The sequence below is a fragment of the Pezoporus flaviventris genome, unplaced genomic scaffold, assembly GCF_033815535.1.
Source record: "Pezoporus flaviventris isolate CSIRO_AGI_PZ_B2104156 unplaced genomic scaffold, CSIRO_AGI_Pfla_v1 ptg000920l, whole genome shotgun sequence".
NCBI classification, from domain to species: domain Eukaryota; kingdom Metazoa; phylum Chordata; class Aves; order Psittaciformes; family Psittacidae; genus Pezoporus; species Pezoporus flaviventris.
The window spans coordinates 1-19,412 of NW_026893465.1; the positions used below are offsets into that span (position 1 = coordinate 1).

At 67.4% G+C, this 19,412-nt stretch overlaps 1 protein-coding gene across 1 annotated transcript; it reads right to left on the bottom strand.

The window, feature by feature from the left end:
* Positions 1-69: 69 nt before the first annotated feature.
* LOC133264656 (ranBP-type and C3HC4-type zinc finger-containing protein 1-like) lies at positions 70-19,412 on the bottom strand (the record flags this gene model as incomplete). Its single annotated transcript, XM_061444488.1, has 11 exons — positions 19,209-19,412; positions 17,959-18,133; positions 17,347-17,457; positions 16,374-16,515; positions 14,595-14,685; positions 13,879-14,113; positions 13,278-13,408; positions 8,779-8,952; positions 1,856-2,016; positions 387-498; positions 70-303 (listed from the first exon to the last, which is right to left on the bottom strand). Coding segments are annotated over exons 1-11 (1,755 nt in total), but the record flags the coding sequence as incomplete, so codon positions are not given.

Sequence of the window (19,412 nt, forward strand, 5' to 3'; positions counted from 1 at the left end):
TGGTGGTTTGGTGGAGGTTTGGAGGTGGTTTGTTGGAGGTTTGGTGCTGGTTTGGTGGAGGTTTGGTGCTGGAGTGCAGGAGGTGTTCAGGAGGGGTTCTGGAGGTGGCGGCTGAGGCCTGACCTTGCAGAGGAGGCAGTTGAGGGCCTGGCACACCGGGCACCGGAACTCGTTGACCGAGTCCTCGTAGATGCACCAGCCGCGGCAGTCGGGCGTGCGGCAGTGGAAGCTGTTGTGGCTGCGGCGCTCGGCCAGCACCAGGCTCCGCTCCAGGAAGCGCCGGTACTCCTCGGGGGACACCAGCTGCGGGTGCGGAGGGGACGGGGGTGACGTGGGCGCGGGGAGGCCGCGCCGGTGCCGGTGCCGGGGGCCCGTGCCGCACTCACCGCGCGGATCTCGCGCTCCTGCAGGTGGCTGCTGCAGGCGTAGGAGTCGTCGCGGTAGGGACAGGCCACGGTGGGCTCCTCGCTGAACGTGATCACCTGGCGCAGGCACTCCCTGCCCGGCCCCCGCGGGGCGCCAGGGCTGCGGGTCAGGGCCGGCACCAGCACGGCCGAGCCCAGGGACGGCGCCCACGGGGGTTGGAGGGGGTTTGGGGGCGGTCACCGCAATGGGGTGCTACTAACGGGGGGGGGGCACCGTGATGGGGGGGGATAGGGGTGGTCACCGCAATGGGGGGTCAGGAACGGTCACTGCAATGGGGGGGGTTAGGGCTGGTCACTGCAATGGGGGGGGTCAGGAATGGTCACTGCAATGGGGGGGTCAGGAACGGTCACTGCAATGGGGGGGGGTTAGGGCTGGTCACTGCAATGGGGGGGGTTAGGGCTGGTCAATGCAATGGGGGGGTCAGGAATGGTCACTGCAATGGGGGGGGTTAGGGCTGGTCACTGCAATGGGGGGGGTTAGGGCTGGTCACTGCAATGGGGGGGGGTTAGGGCTGGTCACTGCAATGGGGGGGGTTAGGGCTGGTCACTGCAATGGGGGGGGTTAGGGCTGGTCACTGCAATGGGGGGGGGTTAGGGCTGGTCACTGCAATGGGGGGGGTTAGGGCTGGTCACTGCAATGGTGGGGTTCAGGAACGGTCACTGCAATGGGGGGGTCAGGAACGGTCACTGCAATGGGGGGGATTAGGGCTGGTCACTGCAATGGGGGGGTTCAGGAACAGTCACCCTGAGGATTGAGGGGCTTGGGGTTGGGTCCCTGGGTGCTCTGGGGGGGGTCCCTGGGTGCTCTGGGGGCGATGCCTGGGTGCTCTGGATGGGGTCCCTGGGTGCTCTGGGTGGGGGGGGGGAGTCCCTGGGTGCTCTGGGGGGGGTCCCTGGGTGCTCTGGGTGGGGGGGTGGTCCCTGGGTGCTCTGGGTGGGAGGGGGGTCCCTGGGTGCTCTGGGTGGGAGGGGGGTCCCTGGGTGCTCTGGGTGGGGGGGGGGGGTCCCTGGGTGCTCTGGGTGGGAGAGGGGGTCCCTGGGTGCTCTGGGGGGGGGGTCCCTGGGTGCTCTGGGTTGGGGGGGGGAGTCCCTGGGTGCTCTGGGTGGGAGGGGGGGTCCCTGGGTGCTCTGGGGGGGGTCCCTGGGTGCTCTGGGTGGGGGGGGGGAGTCCCTGGGTGCTCTGGGTGGGAGGGGGGGTCCCTGGGTGCTCTGGGGGGGGTCCCTGGGTGCTCTGGGTGGGAGAGGGGGGTCCCTGGGTGCTCTGGGGGGGGTCCCTGGGTGCTCTGGGTGGGGGGGGGAGTCCCTGGGTGCTCTGGGTGGGAGGGGGGGTCCCTGGGTGCTCTGGGTGGGGGGGGGGGGTCCCTGGGTGCTCTGGGTGGGAGGGGGGGTCCCTGGGTGCTCTGGGGGGGGTCCCGGTGCCGCGGTGTCACCTGCAGAAGCTGTGCAGACACTCCCGCAGCAGCACCCCTGCGCCCGGGGGCACCCTCTGGAAGCAGATGAGGCATTCCAGGGCCTCCCGGTTGGGCACCAGCACCTCCTGCTCCAGCTGCAGCAGCTGCTCCAGGTTCTGCAGCCGCTCGGCCTCCAGCGCCTGCGGGACAGCCCCGGTCAGAGCCACGGCCCCACGCAGGGCTCGGTCCCACCACAAGGGGCTGGGGCTGGAACCCGTCACGGGGAGCCCCGAGCCCGGCCCAGCGCCTTCCTTCTGCCCCATGGAACGGGTTGGGAGGAAGGGAGCTTAAAGCTGCTCCAGCTCCAAGCCCATCCCCTTCCCCTGGAGCAGGGTGCTCCGAGCCCCTGTGTCCAAGCTGCCCTTGGGCACTGCCAGGGATGGAGCATCCCAAACCTCTCCCTTCAACCCCTGCCATGGGGAAGAACTCCCCAAGCTCCCATCAACTCTTCCCTCTTCCTCCTCCTCCCATCCCTCATCCCAACCCCTCTCCATGCTCCCTGCAGCCCCTTCAGGCTCTGGGGCTGCTCTCAGCTCCCCCCTTCCCGCAGCAGAGGGGCAGGGTCCCCCCCTGCGCTGCTGCTCCCACTCACGGGGGGTTCTCCCCCCCCAGCCCCCCAAGTCCTGCTCCTCAGGCTCCAGCCCCTCTCCCCCAGCCTGGCTCAGTGCTGGGCTTGCCCCACGCCGGGGCCAGGGCCTTGCCCTTGGTGCCCCTCCTGTCCTCCCCCTGCTCCATCCCATCCCATGGAGCCCCCGGCACACGGAGACGGAGCCGTGCTGGGGGAAGAGGCTTTAATGAGGGAAGGACCTGAGGGGCACCAGCCCCAGAGCCCTCCCGGGCCAAGCTCCCCAGCGCCAGCCCCACACGGGGCTCAGGGCAGGCGATGCTGCAGCAGTGGTGGCCGCGCTCATCCGCACCCGTCCCCATCCCCGAGAGCCCTGAGCCCCATTCAGAGCCCTGAGCCCCATCCCCATCCCTGAGGGCCCTGAGCCCCATCCCCATCCCTGTCCCTCAGGGCTCCTGGAGCACCAATGCAGAGCACTGGGGCTGCCGGTGCAGGGAGACAACGGGAATGGGGTGGGACAACGGGAATGGGGTGGGACAACGGGAATGGGGTGGGACGGGCACTGAGGGCTCCCATCAGCCGACTGGGGAGAGCCAGGATGGGTCCAAACCCTCACGATGCTCCAGGAGCCCCCATTCCCTGTCCTCCAGGGGGAAGGTCCCGCATCCATGTAGGGCCTGAGCAAGGGGGAGCCCATCAGCAGGGATGGGGATGGGGACGGGGACGGGGACGGGGACGGGGACGGGGACGGGGACACCACGTCCCAGGCTGGGTGCTCAGCAGAACTCAGAGGAGAGCAGGATGAGGTCCTCCCAGGACCCCGGGGCGCTGCGCGAGGCCGGAGCCTCCTCTCCAGCCTCAATCCTTCCCTTCCCAGCATGGGACCGAAACGAGGGGAGAGGAGGGGAGAGGAGAGGAGAGGAGGGGAGAGGAGGGGAGAGGAGGGGAGAGGAGGGGAGAGGAGGGGAGAGGAGGGGAAGGGAGAGGAGGGGAGAGGAGAGGAGAGGAGGGGAGAGGAGAGGAGAGGAGGGGAGGGGAAGGGAGAGGAGGGGAGAGGAGAGGAGAGGAGAGGAGAAGAGGGGAGGGGAGGGGAAGGGAGAGGAGGGGAGAGGAGGGGAGGGGAGAGGAGAGGAGGGGAGAGGAGAGGAGGGGAGAGGAGGGGAGGGGAGAGGAGAGGAGGGGAGAGGAGAGGAGGGGAGAGGAGAGGAGGGGAGGGGAGAGGAGAGGAGAGGAGGGGAGAGGAGAGGAGGGGAGAGGAGGGGAGAGGAGAGGAGGGGAGAGGAGAGGAGGGGAGAGGAGAGGAGGGAGGGGAGAGGAGAGGAGGGGAGAGGAGGGGAGAGGAGGGGAGAGGAGGGGAGAGGAGAGGAGGGGAGGGGAGAGGAGAGGAGGGGAGAGGAGAGGAGGGGAGAGGAGGGGAGGGGAGAGGAGAGGAGAGGAGAGGAGGGGAGAGGAGAGGAGGGGAGAGGAGGGGAGGGGAGAGGAGAGGAGGGGAGAGGAGAGGAGGGGAGAGGAGGGGAGAGGAGAGGAGGGGAGGGGAGAGGAGAGGAGAGGAGGGGAGAGGAGAGGAGGGGAGAGGAGAGGAGGGGAGAGGAGAGGAGAGGAGGGGAGAGGAGAGGAGGGGAGAGGAGAGGAGAGGAGGGGAGAGGAGAGGAGGGGAGAGGAGAGGAGAGGAGGGGAGAGGAGAGGAGGGGAGAGGAGAGGAGGGGAGAGGAGAGGAGGGGAGAGGAGAGGAGGGGAGAGGAGAGGAGGGGAGAGGAGAGGAGAGGAGAGGAGGGGAGAGGAGAGGAGGGGAGAGGAGAGGAGAGGAGGGGAGAGGAGAGGAGGGGAGGGGAGAGGAGGGGAGAGGAGAGGAGAGGAGGGGAGAGGAGGGGAGAGGAGGGGAGGGGAGAGGAGAGGAGAGGAGAGGAGAGGAGGGGAGAGGAGAGGAGGGGAGAGGAGAGGAGGGGAGGGAGAGGGTGGGAGAGGAGAGGAGGGGAGGGGAGAGGAGGGGAGAGGAGAGGAGGGGAGAGGAGAGGAGAGGAGGGGAGAGGAGGGGAGAGGAGGGGAGAGGAGGGGAGAGGAGGGGAGAGGAGGGGAAGGGAGAGGAGGGGAGAGGAGAGGAGAGGAGGGGAGAGGAGAGGAGAGGAGGGGAGGGGAAGGGAGAGGAGGGGAGAGGAGAGGAGAGGAGAGGAGAAGAGGGGAGGGGAGGGGAAGGGAGAGGAGGGGAGAGGAGGGGAGGGGAGAGGAGAGGAGGGAGAGGAGAGGAGGGGAGAGGAGGGGAGGGGAGAGGAGAGGAGGGGAGAGGAGAGGAGGGGAGAGGAGAGGAGAGGAGGGGAGGGGAGAGGAGAGGAGAGGAGGGGAGAGGAGAGGAGGGGAGAGGAGAGGAGGGGAGAGGAGAGGAGGGGAGGGGAGAGGAGAGGAGGGGAGAGGAGGGGAGAGGAGAGGAGAGGAGGGGAGAGGAGGGGAGAGGAGAGGAGGGGAGGGGAGAGGAGAGGAGGGGGAGGAGAGGAGGGGAGAGGAGGGGAGGGGAGAGGAGAGGAGAGGAGAGGAGGGGAGAGGAGAGGAGGGGAGAGGAGGGGAGGGGAGAGGAGAGGAGGGGAGAGGAGAGGAGGGGAGAGGAGGGGAGAGGAGAGGAGGGGAGGGGAGAGGAGAGGAGAGGAGGGGAGAGGAGAGGGAGGGGAGAGGAGAGGAGAGGAGGGGAGAGGAGAGGAGGGGAGAGGAGAGGAGAGGAGGGGAGAGGAGAGGAGGGGAGAGGAGAGGAGAGGAGGGGAGAGGAGAGGAGGGGAGAGGAGAGGAGGGGAGAGGAGAGGAGGGGAGAGGAGAGGAGGGGAGAGGAGAGGAGGGGAGAGGAGAGGAGGGGAGAGGAGAGGAGGGGAGAGGAGAGGAGAGGAGGGGAGAGGAGAGGAGGGGAGGGGAGAGGAGGGAGAGGAGAGGAGGGGAGAGGAGGGGAGAGGAGGGGAGGGGAGAGGAGAGGAGAGGAGAGGAGGGGAGAGGAGAGGAGGGGAGAGGAGAGGAGGGGAGAGGAGAGGAGGGGAGAGGAGAGGAGGGGAGGGGAGAGGAGGGGAGAGGAGAGGAGGGGAGAGGAGGGGAGAGGAGGGGAGAGGAGAGGAGGGGAGAGGAGAGGAGGGGAGAGGGAGGAGGGAGAGGAGGGGAGAGGAGAGGAGGGGAGAGGAGAGGAGGGGAGAGGAGGGGAGAGGAGAGGAGGGGAGAGGAGGGGAGAGGAGAGGAGGGGAGAGGAGAGGAGGGGAGAGGAGAGGAGGGAGAGGAGAGGAGGGGAGAGGAGAGGAGAGGAGGGGAGAGGAGAGGAGGGGAGAGGAGAGGAGAGGAGGGGAGAGGAGGGGAGGGGAGAGGAGGGGAGAGGAGGGGAGAGGAGAGGAGGGGAGAGGAGGGGAGAGGAGAGGAGAGGAGGGGAGAGGAGGGGAGGGGAGAGGAGGGAGGGGAGAGGAGAGGAGAGGAGGGGAGAGGAGAGGAGAGGAGGGGAGAGGAGAGGAGGGGAGAGGAGAGGAGAGGAGGGGAGAGGAGAGGAGAGGAGGGGAGAGGAGAGGAGGGGAGAGGAGAGGAGAGGAGGGGAGGGAGAGGAGAGGAGAGGAGAGGAGAGGAGGGGAGAGGAGAGGAGAGGGGAGGAGAGGAGGGGAGGGAGAGGAGGGGAGAGGAGGGGAGGGGAGAGGAGAGGAGGGGAGAGGAGGGAGGGAGAGGAGGGGGGAGAGGAGGGGAGGGGAGAGGAGAGGAGGGGGAGAGGAGAGGAGGGGAGAGGAGGGGAGAGGAGGGGAGAGGAGGGGAGGGGAGAGGAGGGGAGAGGAGGGAGAGGAGGGGAGGGGAGAGGAGAGGAGGGGAGGGGAGAGGAGAGGAGAGGGGAGAAGAGGAGAGGAGAGGAGGGAGAGGAGAGGAGAGGAGAGGAGGGGAGGGGAGAGGAGAGGAGGGGAGGGGAGAGGAGGGGAGAGGAGAGGAGAGGAGGGGAGAGGAGAGGAGGGGAGAGGAGAGGAGGGGAGAGGAGGGGAGGGGAGAGGAGAGGAGAGGAGGGGAGAGGAGAGGAGGGGAGAGGAGAGGAGGGGAGAGGAGAGGAGAGGAGGGGAGGGGAGAGGAGAGGAGGGGAGGGGAGAGGAGAGGAGGGGAGAGGAGAGGAGGGGAGGGGAGAGGAGAGGGAGGGAGAGGAGAGGAGGGGAGGGAGAGGAGAGGAGGGGAGAGGAGGGGAGAGGAGGGGAGAGGAGGGGAGGGGAGAGGAGAGGAGGGGAGAGGAGAGGAGGGGAGAGGAGAGGAGGGGAGGGGAGAGGAGAGGAGGGGAGAGGAGAGGAGGGGAGAGGAGAGGAGAGGAGGGAGAGGAGGGGAGAGGAGGGGAGAGGAGGGGAGGGGAGAGGAGAGGAGGGGAGAGGAGGGGAGGGGAGAGGAGAGGAGGGGAGAGGGAGAGGAGGGGGGAGGAGGGGAGAGGAGGGGAGGGGAGAGGAGGGGAGGGGAGGGGAGGGGAGAGGGAGAGGAGGGGAGAGGAGAGGAGGGGAGGGGAGAGGAGAGGAGGGGAGGGGAGAGGAGAGGAGGGGAGAGGAGAGGAGGGGAGGGGAGAGGAGAGGAGGGGAGGGGAGAGGAGAGGAGGGGAGGGGAGAGGAGAGGAGGGAGAGGAGAGGAGGGGAGGGGAGAGGAGGGGAGGGGAGAGGAGAGGAGGGGAGAGGAGAGGAGGGGAGAGGAGGGAGGAGGGAGAGGAGGGGAGAGGAGAGGAGGGAGAGGAGGGGAGAGGAGAGGAGGGGAGAGGAGAGGAGGGGAGGGGAGAGGAGAGGAGAGGAGAGGAGGGGAGGGGAGGGGAGAGGAGGGGAGGGGAGAGGAGAGGAGGGGAGAGGAGAGGAGGGGAGAGGAGGGGAGAGGAGGGGAGGGGAGAGGAGAGGAGAGCAGGGGAGAGGAGAGGAGGGGAGAGGAGAGGAGGGGAGAGGAGGGGGAGAGGAGGGGAGGGGAGAGGAGAGGAGAGGAGAGGAGGGGAGAGGAGAGGAGAGGAGAGGAGAGGAGAGGAGAGGAGAGGAGAGGAGAGGAGGGGAGAGGAGAGGAGAGGAGGGGAGGGGAGAGGAGAGGAGAGGAGGGGAGAGGAGAGGAGAGGAGGGGAGAGGAGGGGAGGGGAGAGGAGAGGAGGGGAGGGAGAGGAGAGGAGAGGAGGGAGGGGAGAGGAGAGGAGGGGAGAGGAGAGGAGGGGAGGGGAGAGGAGAGGAGGGGAGAGGAGAGGAGGGGAGAGGAGAGGAGAGGAGGGGAGAGGAGAGGAGGGGAGAGGAGAGGAGGGGAGGGGAGAGGAGAGGAGGGGAGAGGAGAGGAGGGGAGAGGAGAGGAGAGGCGAGGTTTTGGTCAGTGGGGAGCCCCACGGCACGGACTGCAAGGGGGAACGGGGGCTCCCTAGGGAGCGGGGAACCAGCCCGGGCCGGGCTCGGAGCGCCCTGCTCCAGCAGCACGGGATGGAGCCGGAGGAGCTTTAAGGTCCCCGCATCCCAACCCATTCCCTGCCTCCATGGCTCCAATGGGACCGGGGAAGGAGCCGGGCTCTGCCCCGGCCCCACTCGTCCCCACGGGGCCTCCTGAAGCCCAGGCCCTGCCCCTGGCCCGGCGGCTCCATAGGGAGCGTGCTGGCCCCATAGGGAGCACGGTGGCTCCATAGGGAGCATGGCGGCTCCTTAGGGGGTGTGTTGGCCCCATAGGCACCCTGCTGGTCCCATACGGAGCACAGTGGCTCCATAGGAACCGTGTTGGTTCCACAGGGAGCACATTAGCCCCATAGGGAGCACGCTGGCCCCGTAGTGAGCGTGTTGGCCCCATAGAGCCTGTGCTGGCCCCATAGGGAGCACGCTGACCCCACAGGGAGCACGCTGGCCCATAGGGAGCACATTGGCCCCATAGAGCCTGTGCTGGCCCCATAGGGAGCACATTGGCCCCATAGAGCCTGTGCTGGCCCCACAGGGAGCACATTGGCCCCATAGAGCCTGTGCTGGCTCCATAGAGTCTGTGCTGGCCCCATAGGGAGCGCGTTGGCCCCATAGAGCCTGTGCTGGCCCCATAGGGAGCACATTGGCCCCATAGAGCCTGTGCTGGCCCCATAGAACCTGTGCTGGCCCCAGAAGGAGCACATTGGCCCCATAGAGCCTGTGCTGGCCCCATAGAGCCTGTGCTGGCCCCATAGGGAGCACGCTGTCCCCATAGGGAGCACGCTGCCCCATAGGGAGCACATTGGCCCCATAGAGCCTGTGCTGGCCCCAGAGGGAGCACATTGGCCCCATAGAGCCTGTGCTGGCCCCATAGGGAGCACGCTGGCCCCAGAGGGAGCACGCTGCCCCATAGGGAGCACGCTGCCCCACAGGGAGCACGCTGGCCCCAGAGGGCCCCCGGCGCCGCTCACCTGCTGGTACTGGCGCATGCCCTCGTGCTCGCGCTGGAGGCGGCGCCGCTCGCGCTCGTCGGGCCGGTGCGCGCGGGGGACCACGTAGTCGTCGGGCCGGGCCCCGCTGCACATCTCACAGCCGGGGCGAGTGGGCTTGTTGATGAAGGTGCACTGCGGGCACGGCCAGCCCGGCTGCGGGACACGGGCATGGAGGTGGGATGGGGATAGGGGCACGGATACAGGGATACAGGGACATGGGGCACGGATACAGGGACATGGGGCAGGGATACAGGGACATGGGGCAGGGATACAGGGATACAGGGACATGGGGCAGGGATACAGGGACATGGGGCACGGATACAGGGATACAGGGACATGGGGCAGGGATACAGGGCACGGCACAGGGAGATGGCACAGGGATACAGGGCATGGATACAGGGCACGGCCAGCCCGGCTGCGGGACACGGGCATGGAGGTGGGACGGGGATAGGGGCACGGATACAGGGATACAGGGACATGGGGCACGGATACAGGGACATGGGGCAGGGATACAGGGATACAGGGACATGGGGCAGGGATACAGGGACATGGGGCACGGATACAGGGATACAGGGACATGGGGCAGGGATACAGGGACATGGGGCACGGATACAGGGACATGGGGCAGGGATACAGGGATACAGGGACATGGGGCAGGGATACAGGGATACAGGGCAGGGATACAGGGATACAGGGACATGGGGCAGGGATACAGGGATACAGGGACATGGGGCAGGGATACAGGGACATGGGGCACGGATACAGGGACATGGGGCAGGGATACAGGGATACAGGGACATGGGGCACGGATACAGGGACATGGGGCAGGGATACAGGGATACAGGGACATGGGGCACGGATACAGGGACATGGGGCAGGGATACAGGGACATGGGGCATGGATACAGGGACATGGGGCAGGGATACAGGGATACAGGGACATGGGGCACGGATACAGGGACATGGGGCAGGGATACAGGGACATGGGGCATGGATACAGGGATACAGGGACATGGGGCACGGATACAGGGACATGGGGCAGGGATACAGGGATACAGGGACATGGGGCATGGATACAGGGATACAGGGACATGGGGCAGGGATACAGGGCACGGCCAGCCCGGCTGCGGGACACAGGGCACGGAGGTGGGATGGGGATAGGGGCACGGGGCACGGCACAGGGACACGGGACAGGGATACAGGGCACGGCACAGGGATACAAGGCATGGATACAGGGCATGGCACAGGGATACAGGGATACATGGATACAGGGACATGGGGCATGGATACAGGGATACAGGGCACGGCCAGCCCGGCTGCGGGACACGTGGCACCGAGGTGGGACGGGGATACGGACATGGGGCACGGCATAGGGACACGGGACAGGGATACAGGGCATGGCACAGGGACTTGGGACAGGGATATGGGGCATGGATACAGGGCATGGCCAGACCAGCTGCAGGACACGCGGCACGGAGGTGGGATGGGGATAGGGACACGGGGCACGGCTCAGGGATACGGGACAGGGATACAGGGCATGGCACAGGGACTTGGGACAGGATACAGGGCATGGATACAGGGCACGGCCAGCCCGGCTGCGGGACACGCGGCACCGAGGTGGGACGGGGATAGGGGCATGGGACAGGGATATGGGGCACGGCACAGGGATACAGTGACATGGGGCATGGATACAGGGCATGGCCAGCCCGGCTGCGGGACACGAGGCACGGAGGTGGGATGGGGATAGGGACACGGGACAGGGATACAGGGCATGGATACAGGGCACGGCACAGGGACACGGGACAGGGACATGGGGCATGGATACAGGGCACAGCACAGGGACGCGGGACAGGGATATGGGGCATGGATACAGGGCACGGCACAGGGATACAGGGCACGGCCAGCCCAGCTGCGGGACACGCGGCACGGAGGTGGGACAGGGATAGGGGCACGGCACAGGGATACAGGACAGGGATACAGGGCATGGCACAGGGAGATGGGACACAGCCAGCCCAGCTGCGGGCAACAGCGGCATGGAGGTGAGACAGGGATATGGGTACGGGGCATGGCACAGGGAGATGGGACAGGGATACAGAGCATGGCACAGGGAGATGGGACAGGGATACAGGGCATGGCACAGGGACATGGGACAGGGATACAGGGCATGGCACAGGGACATGGGACAGGGATACAGGGCATGGCACAGGGAGATGGGACAGGGATACAGGGCATAGCACAGGGAGATGGGACAGGGATACAGGGCATGGCACAGGGAGATGGGACAGGGATACAGGGCATGGCACAGGGACATGGGACAGGGATACAGGGCATGGCACAGGGAGATGGGACAGGGATACAGGGCATGGCACAGGGACATGGGACAGGGATACAGGGCATGGCACAGGGACATGGGACAGGGATACAGGGCATGGCACAGGGAGATGGGACAGGGATACAGGGCATAGCACAGGGAGATGGGACAGGGATACAGGGCATGGCACAGGGAGATGGGACAGGGATACAGGGCATGGCACAGGGAGATGGGACACGGATACAGGGCATGGCACAGGGACATGGGACAGGGATACAGGGCATGGCACAGGGAGATGGCACAGGGATACAGGGCATGGCACAGGGACTTGGGACAGGGATACAGGGCATGGCACAGGGAGATGGCACAGGGATACAGGGCATGGCACAGGGACATGGGACAGGGATACAGGGCACGGCACAGGGAGATGGCACAGGGATACAGGGCATGGCACAGGGACTTGGGACAGGGATACAGGGCATGGCACAGGGACATGGCACAGGGATACAGGGCATGGCACAGGGAGATGGGACAGGGATACAGGGCACGGCACAGGGAGATGGCACAGGGATACAGGGCATGGCACAGGGAGATGGCACAGGGATACAGGGCATGGCACAGGGAGATGGCACAGGGATACAGGGCATGGCACAGGGAGATGGCACAGGGATACAGGGCACGGCACAGGGAGATGGGACAGGGATACAGGGCATGGCACAGGGACTTGGGACAGGGATACAGGGCATGGCACAGGGAGATGGCACAGGGACTTGGGACAGGGATACAGGGCATAGCACAGGGACATGGGACATGGCCACCCTGACTGCAGGCGACAGCGGCAAAGGGCATGGATACAGGGCATGGGATATGGGACAGGGAGATGGGACATGGATACAGGGCATGGCACAGGGACATGGGACATGGCCACCCTGACTGCAGGTGACAGCGGCACGGGGCATGGATACAGGGCATGGATACGGGACATGGGACAGGGGGCATGGCCATCCCCCCTTCAGGGAACAGGGGACACAGAGATGGGACATGGATACAGGGCATGGATACGGGATATGGGATATGGGACATGGATACAAGGCATGGGACAGGGAGATGGGATATGGGACATGGATTCGGGGCATGGGACAGGGAGATGGGATATGGGGCATGGATACAGGGCATAGATACGGAACATGGGACAGGGGGCATGGCCATCCCCCCTTCAGGGAACAGGGGACACAGAGATGGGACATGGATACAGGGCATGGGACAGGGAGATGGGATATGGGACATGGATACGGGGCATGGATACGGGACATGGGATATGGGACATGGATACAAGGCATGGGACAGGGAGATGGGATATGGGACATGGATATGGGGCATGGGACAGGGAGATGGGATATAGGGCAAGGATACAGGGCATGGATATGGGACATGGGACAGGGAGATGGGATATGGGGCATGGATACAGGGCATGGGACAGGGAGATGGGATATGGGACATGGATATGGGGCATGCATGGGACAGGGAGATGGGACATGGGGCATGGATACGGGGCATGGGACAGGGAGATGGGGCATGGATACGGGGCATGGGACAGGGAGATGGGGCATGGCCAGCCCAACTTTGGGGACAGCAGGACAGGGACATGGCCAGGGGGCATGGGCAGCCCACCTACAGGGACAGGGGACACAGCCATGCAGGCACAGACAGCACGGCTGCAGGGAACAAAGGACATGGGGTACAGGACACAGCCATGCAGGCATGGCCAGGGGACATGGGGACATGGGATATGGGACACAGCCATGGCCGGGCACCTGCAGGGAACACAGGACATGGGGACATGGGATATGGGACACAGCCATGCAGGCACGGCCAGCACAGCTGCAGGGAACACAGGACATGGGGACATGGGATATGGGACACAGCCATGGCCGGGCACCTGCAGGGAACACAGGACATGGGGTATGGGATATGGGACACAGCCATGGCCGGGCACCTGCAGGGACAGTGACATGGGGTATGGGAGAGGGGGCACGGCCAGCCTGAGACACTGGGGGGAGAAAGGGGATGGGGCAGGGAGCAGCCATCACCCCAGCGCCCCCACACTGGGACGAGGGGGACGTGGGGCTCCAAGGGGCAGTGATGGGGGCACCCCATGGACCCCGTACCTGCTCTGGGGAGGGTGGGCTGGGGGAGGGAGGCTTTGCTTGGGCACCAAGGGTGTCAGCGAGCTGCAGCGAGTCCAGGTACTGGCTGATGTCCCCAATGTCCATCTTCCCACCGGCCTCATTGCCACAGCCTGGAGGGACCGTGGGGAAGGGGGGGGGGTTACAACCGGCACCGGGAGCGGGTGGGAAGGTGCTGCAGGTCCCACTGGGTGAGGAGCATCGGAGCTGGAGCAGGGCTTGGAGCACAGGGGTGATGGGGAAGGGCTGAGGGACCTGGGGGGGGGATCTGATGGCTCCCTCCAAGTGCCTGCCAGGAGGATGGAGCCAGGAGGGGCTGGGCTCTGCTCCCAAGGAACAAGGGATGGGACGAGAGGAACCGGCCTCAAGCTGCCCCAGGGCAGGGTCGGGGGGGATGTTGGGAAGGGTTTACCCACTTCGAGGGCGCTCAAGGGCTGGAGCCAGCCCTGGAGGTACCCAAAAGGCTCGGTGGAGGCAGGGGCCATGGGGCAGGATGGTCCTGAGGCCCTTCCCCAGCCCGGCTGACGCCGTCAGCCCCAGCTCCAGGACCCCACGGCCAGGGGATGCTGGGGGGGGCGCAGACCTTTCCCTGCGGCCGCGTTGGCTCCGGGCCCGGGGCTGCGGAGCCGGAGCTCTGCCAGGTCCTCCTCGAGGCGCTGCGGGCTGAGCTCGGCCGCGCGGGCCGACAGCAGGTAGAGGAAGGCCGGGTCCCCGTGCCGGCGGATGCCGTAGGAGAACACGGAGCGCTCGTCGCGGCACAGGCACTGCCCGATGATCCAGCGCTGCACCCGCGGGTGGAAGCCGTACTCCCGGAACACCTGCACCGGAGCCGCTCGGAGATGACCCCCCCCTTCCCCGTGCCATGGGGACCCCCCCTTCCCCGTGCCATGGGGATCCCCCCCTTCCCCGTGCCATGGGGACCCCCCCCTTCCCCGTGCCATGGGGACCCCCCCCTACCCGTGCCATGGGGACCCCCCCCTCCCCGTGCCATGGGCACCCCCCCCTTCCTCGTGCCATGGGGACCCCCCCTCCCCGTGCCATGGGGACCCCCCCTTCCCCGTGCCATGGGGACCCCCCCCTTCCCCGTGCCATGGGGACCCCCCCTTCCCCGTGCCATGGGGATCCCCCCCTTCCCCGTGCCATGGGGACCCCCCCCCTTCCCCGTGCCATGGGGACCCCCCCTTCCCCGTGCCATGGGGACCCTCCCCTTCCCCGTGCCATGGGGACCCCCCCTTCCCCGTGCCATGGGGACCCCCCCCCTACCCGTGCCATGGGGGGGGTCCCGGCCCCGCTCCGTACCTGCTCCTTCAGCGCCGCGATGCTCGTGTGCGCCCGCACCAGCAGCGTGATGCTGGCCGAGGAGGTGGCGTCCTCCACCCCGACCTTCATCCTGCGGGGGACGGGGACACGGGGATGAGGAGCGGGGAGCGGGGAGCTGCTGCTGCTGCTGCTGCTGCACAGGGGCCAGGAGTCCAGCTCCGCGCCCCAACCGTCATCCATCCCCTGCCAGGATGGGACAGGAACCCCCGCAGCTCCCGGCCCCATCCCAGACCTCACAGGGAATCTGCTTTGGGGGTCATTGGGGTCCGTGGAGCTGCTCTGCCCCAGGAAGGATCCATGGAGCTGCTCTGCTCCAGCAGGGATCCACGGAGCTGCTCTGCCCCAGGAAGGATCCACGGAGCTGCTCTGCTCCAGCAGGGATCCACGGAGCTGCTCTGCTCCAGCAGGGATCCACGGAGCTGCTCTGCTCCAGCAGGGATCCACGGAGCTGCTCTGCTCCAGCAGGGATCCACGGAGCTGCTCTGCTCCAGCAGGGATCCACGGAGCTGCTCTGCTCCAGCAGGGATCCATGGAGCTGCTCTGCTCCAGCAGGGATCCACGGAGCCCAGCTCCATCCCGGGATGTGGCTACAGGAGCTGTGCTCCAGGACACACGGGAGGGATCCATGGAGCCCAGCTCCATCCGGGGATGCTGAGGATGGGGAGCTGTGCTCCAGGACACACAGGAGGGATCCCTGCCCCATCCCGGGATGTGGCTACAGGAGCTGTGCTCCAGGGCACACGGGAGGGATCCATGGAGCCCAGCTCCATCCCGGGATGTGGCTACAGGAGCTGTGCTCCAGGACACACGGGAGGGATCCATGGAGCCCAGCTCCATCCCGGGATGTGGCTACAGGAGCTGTGCTCCAGGGCACACAGGAGGGATCCCTGCCCCATCCCGGGATGTGGCTACAGGAGCTGTGCTCCAGGGCACACAGGAGGGATCCATGGAGCCCAGCTCCATCCCGGGATGTGGCTACAGGAGCTGTGCTCCAGGACACACGGGAGGGATCCCTGCCCCATCCCGGGATGTGGCTACAGGAGCTGTGCTCCAGGGCACACAGGAGGGATCCATGGAGCCCAGCTCCATCCCGGGATGTGGCTACAGGAGCTGTGCTCCAGGGCACACGGGAGGGATCCGTGGAGCCCAGCTCCATCCCGGGATGTGGCTACAGGAGCTGTGCTCCAGGACACACGGGAGGGATCCCTGCCCCATCCCGGGATGTGGCTACAGGAGCTGTGCTCCAGGGCACACAGGAGGGATCCCAGCTCCATCCCGGGATGTGGCTACAGGAGCTGTGCTCCAGGGCACATGGGAGGGATCCCTGCCCCATCCCGGGATGTGGCTACAGGAGCTGTGCTCCAGGGCACACAGGAGGGATCCATGGAGCCCAGCTCCATCCCGGGATGTGGCTACAGGAGCTGTGCTCCAGGACACACGGGAGGGATCCCTGCCCCATCCCGGGATGTGGCTACAGGAGCTGTGCTCCAGGGCACACGGGAGGGATCCCTGCCCCATCCCGGGATGTGGCTACAGGAGCTGTGCTCCAGGACACACGGGAGGGATCCATGGAGCCCAGCTCCATCCCGGGATGTGGCTACAGGAGCTGTGCTCCAGGGCACACGGGAGGGATCCCTGCCCCATCCCGGGATGTGGCTACAGGAGCTGTGCTCCAGGGCACACGGGAGGGATCCCTGCCCCATCCCGGGATGTGGCTACAGGAGCTGTGCTCCTGCAGGCCCGGGCCCTGTCCCTCACCTGATGTGCTCCGGGGGGTAGGTGCTGTCCCGGAGCAGGATGCTGAGCAGGGCCTGGTGCCGGGCCAGCGCCGCGGCGCAGCGCGAGGCCTCCTCCTCGTCCCCAAACTCGATGGCCTGGGCGAGGTTCAGGGCCAGGTCCTCTGTGGGGGGGAGAGCAGGGAGAGCCATGGGGAGCCCCTGCAGAGCCAGCCCCAGGGACACAGCTCCGTGTGTGTGTGTGTGAGGAGCAGCCCCCAGGGCCCTGCTGATGGGAGAATGATCCTGGAGTCGTGGCATGGGTTGGGATGAAGGGAGCTTAAAGCTCCTCTGGCTGCAGCCCCTGGCCCAGGCAGGGACCCCTTCCCCTGGAGCAGGGTGCTCCGAGCCCCTGTGTCCAGCCTGCCCTTGAATCACACTTCAGAGGAGGCCTGGGGAGGACTTCGGGGAGGCCTCCAGAGGAGGCCATGGGGCTGCTGCGAGGGCTGGAGCAGCTCTGCCCTGGAGCCAGGCTGGGAGCAGAGAAGGGGAGAGCTGAGAGCAGCTCCAGGGCCTGAAGGGGCTGCAGGGAGCCTTGGGACAAGGGAGGCAGGGATGGGAGGAGGAGGAAGAGGGAAGAGTTGATGGGAGCTTGGGGAGTTCTTCCCCATGAGGGCGCTGGGTCCCTGGCAGGGGTTGAAGGGAGAAGCTGTGGCTGCCCCATCCCCGGCCGTGCTCAGGGGCTCAGCAGCAGAAGCTCTGTACAGAAACACCCCCCTGGGGGCACCAGGGCAGTGCTGGGGTCACCAACCCCGGAGGCCTCTAAAAGGCAGGCACAGGAGCCCCTTGGGGCCAGGGGTGGCCGTGGCCGGACTGGAAGTGCTGAAAGCTCCTTCCCAGCCTCAACGATTCCATGAAGCAGGCATGGGCTGAGCAGCAGCCCCAGCCCCAGCCCCAGCTCTGGGCTCTCTCCCGGGGAGCATCGGGACCCCCCCCCCCAGGAGCCCCCCAGGTACCTTTCTCCCGGAGCTCCGTGGTCAGAGCTTCCTCCGCTCCCTGATCCCCAGGGTTGGGGTTGGCCCCCGGGGGGGGAGGCAGAGCCTCGGCTGCCAACGCGCTCTCAAAGGCTGTGGAGAGGCAGGAACACGTCAGAGGGGGCAGCTCGGGGGCTGCCGGGTGCCAGGGGAGGGCAGGAGCTCCCCCCCCCCCCCCAAATCCTTCCTGCTCTTGGGTTCCCCCTCCAGGCAGCAGCGCACGGGGCTGGGGCATCGCCAGTGGGGCCAGTCCGGGAGGGACTCATGGGGCAACCGCTGCTCCCATGGGGCACGGGTGCAGCTGCAGGGATGCACCTGCAGGGGTGCTGCAGCTGCAGGGGTGCTGCCACTGGCGTGCTGCTGCAGGGGTGCTCCTGCAGGGGTGCAGCCGCAGGGCTGTTCCTGCATCCCAGGATGTGGGCGAAGGCAGCTCTGCTCCCATTGCCTGCCCCCACCTCCGGCCGTGCCCCAGCACCTCCTTGGATGCTCCAGCACCCACGGGAAGCCCGTGAGGGTCCCTCCATGGGAGCTCACAGCCCGGAGGCTTGGCTCGGCCCAGGACAGGGGGGCACCAGGGTGAGATCCGGCTCGGACCTTTCTGCACCTCCCGCAGGGAGCTGCTCACGATCGTCCACCACTTCTGCGCCTCCCGCTCCTCCTCGAAGCTGAGCACCAGGGGCTCGTCCCAGGCGCCCAGCACCAGCAGCTCGTGGCTCCTGGGGGCCAGCACCTTGTACGCGACGTCCTTGAGGTCGTAGTCGGCGATGGGCTGCGGGGCGAGAGGGACAGAGCCGGATCCTCCCTGCTTCAGGGGGGCTTGGGACAAGGGAGGCAGGGATGGGAGGAGGAGGAACGGCTCCAGCGGGAAGAGTTGATGGGATCTTGGGGAGATCTTCCCCATGAGGGTGCTGGGGCACTGAAGAGGTTGAAGGGAGAAGCTGTGGCTGCCCCATCCCTGGCAGTGCTCAAGGCCAGGTTGGACACAGGGGCTCGGAGCACCCTGCTCCAGGGGAAGGGGTCCCTGCCCAGGGCAGGGGTTGGAGCTGGAGGAGCTTTAAGGTTCCTTCCCACCCAACCCATCCCGTGACTGGATAACACGGAGCTGATGCTGCAGCCAGACCCTGCCCAAGGCCCCAAAGCCACCCCACAGCCCCCAGCTAGGGGCAGCTTCACCTCCCCCTTCCCCGCTCTCATCCCCAGCACGGGGCAGGAGAAGTCCTGAGCTCCTTAGAGCTGCCCCAAAGCCACCTTTGAGCCCCCAGGAGCCCTCCCTGAGCAAGCAGGGACAGGGCAGGGACGGGGGCAGGGCAGGGACAGGGACAGGGCAGGGACGGGGACAGGGCAGGGACGGGGGCAGGGCAGGGACGGGGGCAGGGCAGGGACGGGGGCAGGGCAGGGACGGGGGCAGGGCAGGGACAGGGACAGGGCAGGGACGGGCAGGGACGGGGCAGGGACAGGGGAGGGACGGGGCAGGGACAGGCAGGGACGGGGCAGGGACGGGGCAGGGACAGGGCAGGGACGGGGCAGGGACGGCAGGGACAGGGCAGGGACAAGGCAGGGACGGGCAGGGACGGGGCAGGGACAGGGGAGGGACGGGGCAGGGACAGGCAGGGACGGGGCAGGGACAGGCAGGGACGGGGCAGGGACGGGCAGGGACAGGGCAGGGACAGGGCAGGGACGGGCAGGGACGGGGCAGGGACGGGGAAGGGACAGGGCAGGGACGGGCAAGGGCAGCACAGGGGGGGCTGTGACATCCCCGGCCCCCCTCCAGCCGCGCTCTGTCCCCACCCGGAAGCCCCCAGCCCACCGCGGTCCGTCCGGGTTCAGGTTCCCCCGCCCCTCACCGCGCCTCCGTCGTGCCGGAGCTCGAGGCGGAAGCGGCGGCTGGCGGCGGGCGCGGGTCCCGCGCTGAGCTGCAGGCGGAGCGCGGCGGCGGCGGGCAGCGGCGGGAGGCGGGCGGGGCGCGCCAGGGAGGCCCGCACCGACATCAGCACCGTGAGCGGCGGCGGGGCCGAGGCCCCGGGCAGCGCCATGGCCGGGCCGCCGCC